Source organism: Myotis yumanensis, unplaced genomic scaffold (genome assembly GCF_028538775.1).
Source record: "Myotis yumanensis isolate MYYU_CA2020_CCGP unplaced genomic scaffold, mMyoYum1.0.hap1 SCAF_23, whole genome shotgun sequence".
NCBI classification, from domain to species: Eukaryota; Metazoa; Chordata; class Mammalia; order Chiroptera; family Vespertilionidae; genus Myotis; species Myotis yumanensis.
Window position 1 is genome coordinate 12766413 of NW_027223774.1, and position 14176 is coordinate 12780588.

General features: G+C 54.7%; 1 protein-coding gene across 1 annotated transcript; it reads left to right on the top strand.

Annotated features, from left to right (window-relative positions):
- The first annotated feature begins 74 nt into the window (after positions 1–74).
- RSPH6A (radial spoke head 6 homolog A) lies at positions 75–13440 on the top strand. Its single transcript, XM_070402105.1, has 6 exons — positions 75–637; positions 3653–3890; positions 6932–7696; positions 8834–8978; positions 9707–9824; positions 13138–13440. The coding sequence occupies exons 1-6, from the start codon at positions 75–77 to the stop codon at positions 13373–13375; spliced, it is 2067 nt and encodes a 688-aa protein (XP_070258206.1). The 3' UTR covers positions 13376–13440.
- The last annotated feature ends 736 nt before the right edge of the window (positions 13441–14176 follow it).

The following is a 14176-nucleotide window of genomic DNA, read 5'->3' on the forward strand; positions in this document are numbered from 1 at the left end:
GGAAACCGGCAGCCACCGGGCGTGTGCGCGGGCGGGCAACCGGCCGGCCTGTCTGCAAGCCTCCCTCCCGGAGGATGGGGGACCCGCCGCCCGACCCCGAGCAGCCGCCGCCCAGCAGCTCCCAGGGCCCCGAGCCGGGGCGCAGCGGGGAGGCCCCCTTCGTCCAGTTCTCGCTGCCCCCGGAGGGGCCGCCGGCCGAGCTCGAAGCCCCGAGGGGCAGCCAGGAGGGGCCGGCGGGCCAGGGCTGGGCGCCGGGGGCCGACGAGGAGCCGCCCTCGGACTCGCAGCGCCTGGCCTTCCTGGACGAGGACGAGGACGAGGACGGGCTGCAGGCCGAGCTCCTGGAGCAGCTGCAGCAGGGCCCGGGCAGCCTCCTCCAGCAGCTGGAGGCGGCCTTCCAGGACCCCCAGCCCGACGCCGCGGGCCTGTTCAGCTACCAGCGAGAGGACCAGCCGTTCGGCGAGGACGCCCTGCACGGGCCCTACGCGAGCGATGACCCTTCGCTCCAGTTCTCGCCCTCCGAGCTGGGCTTCCTGCCCTTCGACATGGAGGTGTCGGAGCCGGAGCCCCGGGAGCTGGCCGTGCAGAACGCCAAGGCCTACCTGCTGCAGACCAGCATCAGCTGCGACCTGAGCCTGTGAGAGGGCGCCCCGAGCGGGGAGGGACGGCCCGGCGGGGAGAGGCCCCGCCAAGACCCCCCTCAGGCTCCGGGGCTCCTCCGTCCGGGGATCGCTCCGGAGCCATCGCACTCGGACTGAACACTCACAGTAGCTGGAAAGCCAATCGTTACTCAGCAGGCATTGTGCCGGCCCTGCACACGTCGCCCTTAATGCTCACATCACAGCTGAGATGGGCACCTCCACTGTCCCTATTTTAGAGGCGGAAGCAGACACAGAAATTAGGGCCCGCATCCCGGATAACACAGCTCCAATGTAGCAGAGCCGGGATTCCCGCACAGATGATTTGGGGACGGGTGGGGGCGGGGCGGGGCGGCTATTTACTAAACTTTCCTGCTGGAGGAAGGCGCTAGCCAAGGCCACTTGGCTGTAGTCATAATGCATCCCTCAGCCCCCTTCCCCATGGCCTCCTCATGGAGCTCACATTCTAGAGGGTGAACGGACAATGAATACAATGCACGGTAAGGCGAGAAAGTAAGGCAGGATGCGGGGAGCGGGAGCGCCCGGTAAAGAGCATAAGGTCAGGGAAGGCCTCGCTGAGCAGCCAAGTGACCAGTGACCTGAGCACGGTGAGGGCGGGCACCTTGCCAACAGCGAAGCATATGGGGCACAGTGAGTCTGAAGGCTTTAAGGGTGGCTGAGTTTGAGGCACAGCGAGGAAGCTGGTGTGACTAGAGCTAGGGGAGGAGATGAGGTTGCAGAGGTCACAGGTCTTGCTAAAGCACAAAGCGGACCCCCATCCCTTCCATGCTCAGAACCTGCCGTGGTTCCCCAGTGTCCTCAAAAGAGGGTTCATGTTCCTCACAGGCCTTAAATATATAACTCAGCCCCTGCCTGCTCCCCAAACTTCATCTCCTAGAGCAGGGGTTCTCAACCTGTGGGTCGCGACCCCTTTGGGGGTCGAACGACCCTTTCACAGGGGTCGCCTAAGACCAGCGGAAAACACAGATATAATTACACATTGTTTTTGTGATGAATCACTATGCTTTCATTATGTTCAATTTGTAACAATGAAATTAGGGGTCACCACAACATGAGGAACTGTATTAAAGGGTCGCGGCGTTAGGAAGGTTGAGAACCACTAGAGTCAGTCAGAATCAACCAGTCGCAGTTCCCAGCCCCCTAGAGCTTCAAGTTCCCTTACTGAAAAGCCCTGGCCAGACGCCGACCTCTCCTTACCCTTCCAAATGGATGGGCCTCCACCACACCCAAGACGTTGCCAAAGGGTTTCCGCACCACAGGCGTTTGGATCTACACCCTGTGGAAGCAAACCAGTTGGTCCTGGTGTTAAATCCTGGCTGTGCTACCAAATACAATTAGACCTCACATTTCCTAAGCCGCAGTTTCCTCATCTGGAGGGTGCGGACCATCATTGTTCCTCATATGACTGCGGTGAGAATTCAACACTGCTCTCAGGCGCCCAACATACCGCCTGACTTGGTGAATGGAAACCATTGCCATACGGTCATCACTCCGGCCTCCTCTCCTGCCACAGCCCTTCCCCCTCCTCCCCTCCAGCCACACCGACCTCCTCCGTGTTCCTTCCACGTGCTAGGCACACCCTCAGCTCTAGGCTTTTGCACGTCATTCCCAATCACATCATCTATGAACCATGACAGTTTTGCCTCTTCCTTTTCAATACTTCTCTTTTTCATGTCAGATTGCATTGGCTGAAGCCTCCAGTGCAGAGTTAAATAGAAGTGAAAGCAGGCATCCCCAATCGCATAATGGAAAGCACTATAGTCTTTTGTCATGTTGTGGTGTGTGCTGTAGGTTCCTTGTAGCTATCCTTTATAAGATTATTTAAAATTTGCCTTCTATTCTTGGTTTCCTAGGGTTTTGTTTTTTTTTTTAATATATTTTACTGATTTTTTACAGAGAGGAAGGGAGAGGAATAGAGAGTTAGAAACATCAATGAGAGAGAAGCATCAATCAGCTGCCTCCTGCACGCCTCCCACTGGGGATGTGCCCTCAACCAAGGCACATGCCCTTGACCGGAATCGAACCTGGGACCCTTCAGTCCGCAGGCTGACGCTCTATCCACTGAGCCAAACCGGTTAGGGCGGTTTCCTAGGTTTTTAAAAGTCATGAATGGGTGTTGAATTTTATCAAACAACTAGAGGCCCAGTGCTTGAAATTCATGCACTGGGTGTGTGTGTGGGGGGGGGGGGGGTTTCTCAGCCTGGCCTGTGCCCTCTTGCAGACCAGGAGCCCTCAGGGGATGTCCAGGGGGAGTGGACCTAAGTCGTCAGTCGGACATCCTTAGCGCTGCCTCAGAGGCGGGAGAGGCTCCTGCCACTGCTGCTGTGCTCTCCAGCTGTGAGCCTGGCTTCTGGCTGAGCAGTGCTCCCCCTGTGGGAGTGCACTGAACACCAGGGGGTAGCTCCTGCGTTAAGCGTCTGCCCCCCGGTGGTCAGTGCGTGTCATAGCGACCGGTCGTTCTGCTGTTCGGTTGATTTGCATATTAGCTTTTTATTATATAGGATTTCTCTGCACCTATTGAGGTGATCTTACCGAGCCCCTTTAACACACTGTCATGACGAGTTACAGTTTTTTCTATTTTTCTAACATCCATCCAGTCTTACATCCCTGTCAATTCATCCAGTTCCACCATTGCGTGTCATCCTTTTGAGCAATTGCTGAATGCCATTTTGCTTAGGATTTCAGCATCTCTTTTCTAAATGAGGTCAGCATGGAATTATTTTCCTTCCTCCTGCTGAAAATTGCAAACCATCACCTATCCCGGGCATTCCCAGTCCCATTCCCTGCTTTATTGTCTCCTTAGAAATTATCACCCCTGACAGTATGTATTTTGCATATTTAGTTAATGTCTGTCTCCATCATCAGAATGTCAGCTCCACCCTGTCAGGGATCTTGTCTCCTCTGCTGTGTCCCCAGGGCCAGGCCCAGGGCCCTGCATAGAGCACTGAGCCGAGCGAGTAATGTCCCCCACCTCCCACTCCCTCCGGAGGCAGGTATGAGCACCTGGTGAACATGCTGACCAAAATCCTGAACCAGCGCCCAGAGGATCCCTTGGCCATCCTGGAGTCGCTGAACCGCACAACACAGCTGGAGTGGTTCCACCCCAAGCTGGACTCGCTGCGGGATGACCCCGAGATGCAGCCCACCTACGAGATGGCCGAGAGGCAGAAGTCGCTGTTCGTCCGGGGCGGCGGCAGTGCGGAGGGCGAGCAGGAGATGGAGGAGGAGGTGGTGAGTGAGCCAGTGGGGAGGCGTGGCCGGTGAGTGGCGGCCCAGACTTGGGCATCGCCTGTGCTGGAGCCTGTGGACTCCCGACACACAGATGATCTCAGTTTAATGTGTGTGTCCAGGCGAGGGGCCGGGACCCTGTCACAGCGGGCTAAGGGGTGCAGGCTTTCTCCCGAGGCCACTGGGGCGCCTGGGAAGGTCTGGAAGCCGAGGAAAGGCTGGTCAGCTCTGCACTTTGGGAAGCCACCTCCAGCTGCCATGTGGAGGTGGAGGCTGGCCTCTCCCACCCTCCCTCACTCCTCCCTCCCCCAAAATTCCAGCTTTGCAGTGTTTTCTGTGGAACACTGCCTCCTGGGATCTCTCAGCACTGAATTGTCCCCTACCCCCTGGCCTCGGTTTCCCCTTTTGTAAGTTGAGACCTGCCAAGAGCTCTCCCACTGACTCGTTTCCAGAACTGGATGACTGCTTAAAATTCGGGTGGAGTATTCTTTCACTCGTTCAAGAAACATTTGTTGAGGACTCTCTGTTTATGATCACTCTGACGCCTCTTATGCCCTCTGCGAAGACCTGAAACAACCCACAAGGCAACTGCTACTTATTATATTCGTACTAGAGGCCCAGTGCACGGATTTGTGCACCGGTGGGGTCCCTCTGCCTAGCCTGTAGGGATCGGGCCAAAACTGGCTCTCCGACATCCCCCAAGGGGTCCCGGATTGCAAGAGGGTGCAGGCCAGGCCAAGAGACCCCACCGGTGCACAATCAGGGCCGGGGAAGGATGCAGGAGGTTGGCCAGCTGGGGAGGGACTGCAAGAGGGCTCCAGGGCATGTCCAGCCCATCTAGCCCAGTCCCGATCAGCCAGACCCCAGCAGCAAGCTAACCTACTGGTCGGAGCGTCTGGCCCCTGGTGGTCAGTGTGTGTCATAGCTAACGGTTGAACAGTGGAACGGTTGGTTAGGCTTTTATATGTATAGATAGATTTGTAGAAGAAGGACTTGGGCTCAGAGGGAACCAGGAAGGCAAGACCTTGGCCCCCAAAGCCGTGCTAAGCTCTGCCCAGTCTGCAGATGCTGTTTGTCTGTGCTGGCTTCTGAGATGCTAGAATTCTGGCGAGAGTGGGGTGGGCTGGTGAGAGAACCAGGAACAACAATCTGGCAAAGAAATGAGCCCTGGTGAGCAGAGCGCACTTGGGAATACAAGTTTTAGGCACGAAGGGGGACAGTTTAGTTTTATTTGAGAAAATAGTTTTGGGTTTCAAATCGACAGTCTCTCCTGGGGAGGCCCCACCCCCTTAGAACTGCACCTTTCCTCCTCCGCACCCCAACCCCACACACTGATCAACTCCTTTAAGGCCCCGCCTCCTTAGAATGCTTTACCCCCAGAGGCCCCGCCTCCTTAGAATGCTTTACCCCTAGAGGCCCCGCCTCCTTAGAATGCTTTACCCCTAGAGGCCCCGCCTCCTTAGAACTCCTGGCTATTGGAGCTCCGCCTCATTGAAATTCAATCTCTTGGGAGGGTCTGCCCCTTAGAACTTGGAGTTGGAGTTCTTCTTCTTCTTTTTTTAAATTGATTTCAGAGAGGAAGGGAGAGGGAAAGAGAGATAGAAACATCAGTGATGAGAGGGCATCATTGATTGGCTGCCTCCTGCATGACAGGATCGTGCCCACAACCTGGGCATGTGCCCTTGACCTGAATCAAACCCAGGACACTTCAGTCCACAGGCTGATGTCCTATCCACTGAGCCAAACAGGCGAGGATGGACGGAACTGGAGTTGGAGTTCTTTTTTTTTTTTTTTAAATATATTTTTATTGATTTCAGAGAGGAAGGGAAAGGGAGAGAGAGATAGAAACATCCATGATGAGAGAGAATCATGGATCGGCTGCCTATTGCAAGTCCCCCACTGGGGATCGAGCCCAAAACCTGGACACATGCCCTTGACCAGAATCGAACCCAGGACCCTTCAGTCCGCAGGCCGACGCTCTATCCACTGAGCCAAACCCGCTAGGGCTGCACATCCCTTTTGCCATGTAAGCTCACGTGTTCACAGGCCCCAGGAGCAGGACATGGACTTCTTTGGACGATCATTATTCCGCCCACCCAGCACCCCCCCTTTCTCTCCATCCTGACAAGGGAGCCTGCCGTCCCCCTGATCGGGGCTGTGTGTCCCCTGCTCAGTCGGGCTGGCCAAGGCCGAGGGCAGGTTGTGCCGACTCCTGAGCATCAGCCTTGTTCTCTGACACACGTTGGTGCGCACACTAGTTTGGACCTGGTGCTCATTGGGTCTTTAATGAAGATTTCTGGACTGACTGAATGAAGAAATATCGGGGCAGCCTTGTGGCCGAATGGATATGGGGCAACTGGGCCGAAACCTCCCTGTAGTCTAGTCCCAGCCCTTGACTTTCTTGTTATTACTCCCTTTCTGCTCTCTCTCTCTTTCTCTCCCTCTCTCTCCCTCTCTCTCTCTCCCTCTCTCTCTCTCTCTCTCTCTCTCTCTCTCTCTCTCTCTCTCTCTCGTCCTGAACAAAGCAGACGGTGAAAAAGGAGGCAGTGAGGGCAGGATTTGTCACCGCCATCCTCCAACATCACTGATTCCTGGGTTCAAGACCTGCCTCTTAATTTGCTGCGTGATTTTGGGGGTGTCTCTTAAAAGTGCATTTAGTTGCAAGTCACAGTAAACATGACCAGCAGTGGGGAGGTAAGGCAGCTCACCGAGGACCAGGCCGTTTCTACCTGTCAGCTCCAGCACCGTGAGGGCGTAAGACATGAGTGGCCTCATGGTCCCAATATAGCTGCTGCAACTCCAGCTCTCACATCCCACTCCAGGCAGGAACGAGAGGGAAAGAGGAAGAAACAAAGGACTTTTTCTGAGTGTGCCTTTTCCCTCAAGGGACATCCTCCCCAAGGCCTTGCCCCGCTTCTAAATGCCAGAGGGCGGCAGGAGCGGCGGGGTTACCCAGGACTTGAGCTCTCTGGCCTCCAGAAGAGTCAGGTCAGGGAGCAGAACTCCAGCTTCCTCCCCTCTGCCCTCCCCGCTCCCCTCTGCAGGTAGACACAGCCGTGCCCAACGTCATGGAGTCGGCCTTCTACTTCGAGCAGGGTGGCGTGGGCCTGAGTTCCGACGAGAGTTTCCGCCTCTTCCTGGCCCTGAAGCAGCTGGTAGAGCAGCAGCCCATCCACACCTGTCGCTTCTGGGGCAAAGTCCTGGGGCTCAAGCGCAGCTACCTGGTGGCCGAGGTGGAGTTCCGGGAAGGCGAGGAGGAGGTGGAGGAGGAGGAGATGGAGGAGCTGACCGAGGGTGGCGAGATCATGGACGCCCACGGCGAGGAGGAGGGCGAGGAGGACGAGGACAAGGTGGCCGACGTCATCCCCAAGCCGCTCTGGAAGCCACCGCCTGTCATCCCCAAGGAGGAGAGCCGCTCGGGCACCAACAAGTACCTGTACTTCGTGTGCAACGAGCCCGGCCGGCCGTGGACCAAGCTGCCACACGTCACGCCCAACCAGATCGTGCAGGCCCGCAAGATCAAGAAGTTCTTCACCGGCTACCTGGACGCACCGGTCATCAGCTACCCGCCCTTCCCGGGCAACGAGGCCAACTACCTGCGGGCCCAGATCGCGCGCATCTCGGCGGCCACGCACATCAGCCCCCTGGGCTTCTACCAGTTCAACGAGGAGGAGGGGGACGAGGAGGAGGAGGGCGGCGCTGGGCGAGACTCCTTCGAGGAGAACCCGGACTTCGAGGGCATCCCCGTGTTTGAGCTGGTGGACTCCATGGCCAACTGGGTGCACCACATGCAGCACATCCTTCCGCAGGTGAGGACCTGGCCCCCGCCTGTCCCAGAACCAGGGGCTCAGGTGTGACTCCCCCGTAATATCAATACCAATAGCTCTCTGCTGGCCATGGTGCTGAGCCCTCCTTCATGCATTCACTCATCCATCCGTCCCTCATGCACTCGTTCACTCAAAGATAAGTCAGAACCCTTTGGGGCCAGAGGCGTCTTGGAGTTCTGAATTTTTCAGGTTTTAGAAGGGTCACGGCACCTCCCATGTAGCGTGCAACGCCTCAGGCAAGGCGAGGGCTGCAGCCGTGCTCGAAGGCCTCCTCGCTCTTTCTGCGGCAAAGCTGCCCGGCCTCCCTCCCGCTGGTCAGGTCAGGGGCGCTGCCAAATGACTCAGGACAGACTTCTGATTCTCAGAGCTTTTCGGGTTTTGGCGCTGGTTGTGGATAGGAGATTGTGGACCTGCATTTATTGAATGCCTGTGTGTCTGAACTTTATGCCCACTTATTTACTCATTCAAGGAAACACTGGCTATAGGCTTAGGATCATTCATTCATTCATTCATTCAATAAATAGTTATTGACTCCACAAGGTTTTAATAAATCCAAATAACTCCTCTGGAGATCCTCACAGCTCTCATTCCATCCCACAGTTGATGAAACTGAACTCTGCAATATACTGTGCACTTGGGTTCATTCGTTCCTGCAGCAAACACTTACCAGCTCTTCAGTATCTCGTGTAGCCCAACAGCAATCCAATGGGAGAGGCATCTATAACACCCCCATTTCACAGCTGGGAAAACCGAGGCTTATGCGGGCTGCCCAATGTCGGCTCCACAGGGCAGAGATTTGGGGTCTCTTTCCTCAAGGGTGCACCCCAGCACCTAGAGCAGTGCCTGTGTATAGTAGGTGCTCATTAAGTATCTGATGAATGAATGAATGAATGCACAGATGGGGGCCACACAGCTCTCAGGAGGCAGGAGTCCCTACCTCAGTGCAACAGCTATCTGGGCCCATTTTCTGCCCCCAACTTATGTGACTAACCCTGTCCTCCTGCCCTTACCTGGGTCCCTGAGGACAGTCCCCAGGGCCCTGCCTGGCCCTGCACCGCCTCCCAGAGTGCAGGCTGTCCTCTGTCCTCCGGGCGCCGCCTGACTTTCCCCCACCTCCAGGGCCGCTGCACTTGGGTGAACCCTTTGCAGAAGAAGGAGGAGGAGGAGGAGCTAGGGGAGGAGGAAGAGAAGGCCGATGAGGGGATGGAGGAGGCGGAGCAGGAGATTGGGCCCCCTTTGCTGACGCCGCTCTCAGAAGATGCAGGTAAGGGCTTCCTCACCTGGTGCCACCAGCCGGAAGTGTGTGTGTGTGTGTGTGTGTGTGTGTGTGTCTGGGGGGGGGGTGATGAGAAAGGGCCAAGCTAGAACAGTGCAGGGTCATCTCTCGGAGCCTAAGCTGTTCTCTCACCTATAAAACGGACATCATGACAGGCTTCCTCCTGGGGTTACGGAAAGCATCCACCTTGTGAGTTTCGTCTGGGGTGATGTGGGCTTGGGGAACGAGAGAGAGAGAGAGAGAGAGAGAGAGAGAGAGAGAGAGAGAGAGAGGGTTAGGGAGGCCTCCCCAGAAGAGGAGGAGCTTGGATGGGGTTTTGGAAGAAGGTTGGGGCCTCAGGCACCTGGAGAAAGCAGGAAGGGGAGGCTGAGATGGGAGTGGGCCTGGACAGAGCCCATGTGGCCCCTGCGCTGCCCTGTGCCTCTGGTCCAAACCAATGGCCACTGGAGGGAGAATGGCAGCCGCTGGCCCAGATTAGTACCTCCCTTCCGGGTGCAGGCACTGAGGCTCCCTGGGGCGCACGGGAGCAGGGTGCCCCCAAGCAGGGTTCCAGCGCTAAAGCCCGTGCAGTTAGCCACCACAGTTCCCTCCACACCCCCCTTCATTTCCCCTCTTCACCCCGTCCCGCCCCTCCCTGGGCGGGTGGGGGGCTGTGCCGGGCGTGCGCACCCAGCAGTGGAGCCTCTGACCTCCTGATGCTCTTCACGTCCCCACAGAGATCATGCACATGCCACCCTGGACCGCCCGCCTGTCCTGCGCCCTCTCCCCGCAGTACTCCGTGGCGATCGTGCGCTCCAACCTCTGGCCGGGGGCCTGTGCCTTCGCCGTCGGCAAGTAGGTCTCCTCCTCCTAGTCTCCCAGCAGAGGGCGCCCCACCAGGCCGGCTGGGCAGAGATTGGGAGGGAAGCCCCTCGGATAAGAGAACGGGGGACGGGAGAGGGGAAGGGGCTGGCCCCAGGGAACACAGCATGTGCAGGATTCAAACTGGGATGTCTGGTCTCCTGGCCCAGGCTTCCCTGCTGTGGGTGTCACAGCTGCCGGGACTCAGGGTGGCCCTGACAAGAGCACTCTCCTCCCTGGGGGAGCTAACTGCTCCCCCGAGCCCCGTGGCCAGTTCTTCCCATTTGAAGGGTCTTCTTTCTCTGGGCCAGAAGTCATCCCCACCAGTTGCTCCCCAAGATTTTCAGGCCGAAATCACTTTTGCATCTTCCCACCGGCAGCTACACACTCCCACCAGCCTCTTAGCCCCTCGTACCAGGCACATCCCTGCCTTTCTGACCAGCCACTAGAGGGCGCCACCTGCGGCCACAGGGCGAGCGTACTTACCAGGTCTGTCCACCAGATGGCATGGCGGTTTTTCACAGATTCTCCTTTTCTATTCGCTACCATGATACACACAGTCGAGGTGGGAATTCATGTCATCTTGATACTTTAACCACATGCTTGGCAATTATTATTTTTCCTCCTCCAGAAGCAGGGAAGAGGCACACTTGCTTTTGCCAGCACACTTCTGGCCACACCCTAATTTGCCAATATCCATCTGAAAACAAAAGATCCAAATCGGGAGCTCCAGTCACCCATCCACCCTATATCCCCTAACCACTTATCTATCCCACCCTTCACCCAGTCATTCATCCATCCAGGCATCCATCCACTCATCTATCCATCCACTCATCTATCCATCCACTCATCTATCCATCTACTCATCTATCCATCCACTCATCTATCCATCCACTCATCTATCCATCCCCTCATCTATCCATCCACTCATCTATCCATCCCCTCATCTATCCATCCCCTCCTCTATCCATCCACTCATCTATCCATCCACTCATCTATCCATCCACTCATCTATCCATCCCCTCATCTATCCATCCCCTCATCTATCCATCCACTCATCTATCCATCCCCTCATCTATCCATCCACTCATCTATCCATCCCCTCATCTATCCATCCCCTCCTCTATCCATCCACTCATCTATCCATCCCCTCATCTATCCATCCACTCATCTATCCATCCACTCATCTATCCATCCCCTCATCTATCCATCCCCTCATCTATCCATCCCCTCCTCTATCCATCCACTCATCTATCCATCCCCTCATCTATCCATCCACTCATCTATCCATCCCCTCATCTATCCATCCCCTCCTCTATCCATCCACTCATCTATCCATCCACTCATCTATCCATCCACTCATCTATCCATCCACTCACCTATCCATCCTTTTTTTTTTTTCACTATGAAAGACTTGAATACCACTGTTTGCCAGCTGTGTGCTGGGCCCCAGGTCCTTTGTTGGAAAGGCAGACATGGATCCTGCCCTGGGAGCACACAGGAAACATGGACATTAATTGTGTAACATCCCTCACCCCCCACTCACTCCTCCAGCAAACCTTCCCCCAAAATCCTGTTACAAACTAAGATGAGTACCACTAAGGAGGATGGAGGGACCAATGGAGGGACAGCTTTTATTTGTCATGCCTGGAAGGGATCAAGGAAGGATTCCTGAGGAAAGCGGCCGTGACCTGAAATCTTTGGGGGAAGAAAGAAGTAATGGGGGGAGGGGAGTAGGCAGAAGGACAGTCTAGACTTGAGGGTGTCACACTGAGTGCTGGGACTCGCTGGGGCGTCTGGTTGAAGCTCAGGTCCTGGTGGCATGGGTCTGGGGTGGAGGCCCGGACTCTGCCTTCCTAGCAAGCTCAGCCTCTGGATCAGCAAGGTCAAAGTCAGACTGCTCCCGTGACAACCTCTCCATCCCCATCTCTCCTGCTGTCTCTCTCTCTCTCCCTACTTCTCTCTGCCTCTCACCCTGTCTCTCAGTTTATTCTCCTATTTGCTCCTCTTTGCTTCCCCAGTTAAAACTGGGGAGAGGTGAGCCGGCCGGGACCCGACCAATTCTGTCCTGTGCATTACCTCCTCCCGTTAGGGCGCAGGCACCGCAGCAGGGATTCTTGTCAGCTTTGTCACTGCTAGCGAGGTCCCCACATCTAGACCAGTGCTGTCCATCATAGATGAAATAGGAGCCACATATGGCATTTTAAATTTCCCAGTAGCCTTACTCAAAAGGTAAAAATAGCCCTGGCCGGTTTGGCTCAATGGATAGAGCGTCAGCCTGTGGACTGAAGGGTCCCGGGTTTGATTCCTGTCAAGGGCACATGCCCGGGTTGTGGGCTTGATCCCCAGTTCGGGGCATGCAGGAGGCAGCCAATCAATGATTCTCTCTCATCATTGATGTTTCAATCTCTTTCTCCCTTCCTCTCTGAAATCAATAAAAATATATATTTTTAAAAAGGTAAAAATAAACAGGCAACATTCATTTTAATATATTTTATTTAACCCCAAATACTCAAAATATTATTACAACATGAAATCAATAATGTAATAATGATTGACGAGCTATTTTACATTCTCCTCTTTCGTACTAAGTCTTTGGAATCCGAGCTGAGTTTATATTTACAGCACATCTCAATCTGGACCTAAATTTTTTTTTTTACCTAAATTTTAATTGGAAATACTTGACCTATATCCACAGTTCACAACCTTTACAATTGCAAAAGTAGACTTAGGTGTTTCCAATACTGAATTGAGTATTGGCTTCCTTGTTTACATTTAAATGAATTAAAACTAAATAAAAATCCACTCCCCCCAACAACAGCAGAATACAGATTCTTCTCAAGTGCGCATGGAACATTCCCCAGGAGAGACCATATGCTAGGCCATAAGACAAGTCTTAATGGATTTGAAAGGACTGATCATAGAAAATAAGTTTTCTGACAACACTGGGATGCAATTAGAAATCAGTAACAGAAGGAAATTCACACACATGTAGAAATCAACGCATTCCTGAGTCACCAATGGGTCATAGAAGAAATCACAAATGAAATCAGAAAAGTAAATAAACTCAGTGTTTGGGGTGTGCTGGCCTCGTTTCACGTGCGCAGTAGCCGCCGTTGGGCACAGTTTGGCCCTTAATATCTGCACAGTATTTAAGGAACAAATGAACAGAACAGCCTAGTGGGCACACGTCTCCCTACCCCACACAACTTTTCCATCCTGCTGTGTCTGCGCTGACTCCCACCCTCACGACCTCCAGGCCGGGGCCTGGGAGGGAGGACTTCCCAGTATCTCACTGCCCCTCCAGGAAGTTTGAGAACATGTACATCGGCTGGGGCCACAAGTACAGTCCAGAAAACTTCAACCCGATGCTGCCACCGCCCATCCAGCAAGAGTACCCCAGCGGCCTGGAGATCATGGAGATGAGCGACCCCACGGTGGAGGAGGAGCAGGCCCTGAAGGCCGCCCAGGAGCAGGCCCTGGCGGCTGCGGAGGAAGAGGAAGAGGATGAGGAGGAAGATGAGGACGAGGACCTGGAGGACTGAGGCCCGACAGGCCCCTCCCCCAACCAGGTAGATAGATAGATCGAGCGTTGTTCCTTATACATAGTTATGAGCTATTTTTTCACTGTTGGTTTGCCCTCTGCCCCTGGAAGGCAGCTGCTCTGAATGAAATGTTCCCATGGCATTACGACCCGGTCATTTATTCATTTGCTCACCAATCTGTTGGCACGACCTCCTTGTCAGGGCTCTTGGGCTCTGCAGGGAACACTGACACTGCAAAGCCTCCTGTCAGCTCAGTCCAGCCCAGGGGACACAGAGATGACCAAGCAGCCTCTGCTTTCTCATGGCTCTTACTCTACAGGGGAGATGGGAGCGTCCCAGGCAATGACAACCCAGAGGGTGCTGCCCGGAGGACTGACAGAGCCTCTCAGCTGACTCTTAAAGGGTCAGGAGCAGCCCTGGCTGGGTAGCTCTGTTGCTTAGAGCATCAACCCGATATGCTAAGTTTGCAGGTTTGATCCCTGGTCAGGGCACATACAAGAATCAACCAATGAATGAATAAGTGAAACAACAAATTGATCTCTCTCTCCCTTCCTCTTTCCCAACTTAATAAAAAAAAGGGGGGGGGGGCCCTAACCGATTTGGCTCAGTGGATAGAGTGTAGACCTGTGGACTGAAGGGTCCCAGGTTCGATTCCAGTGAAGGGCATGTACCTTGGTTGCGGGCACATCCCCAGTAGGGAGTGTGCAGGAGGCAGCTGATTGATGTTTCTCTCTCATCGATGTTTCTAACTCTCTATCCCTCTCCCTTCCTCTCTGTAAGAAATCAATAAAATATATTTTT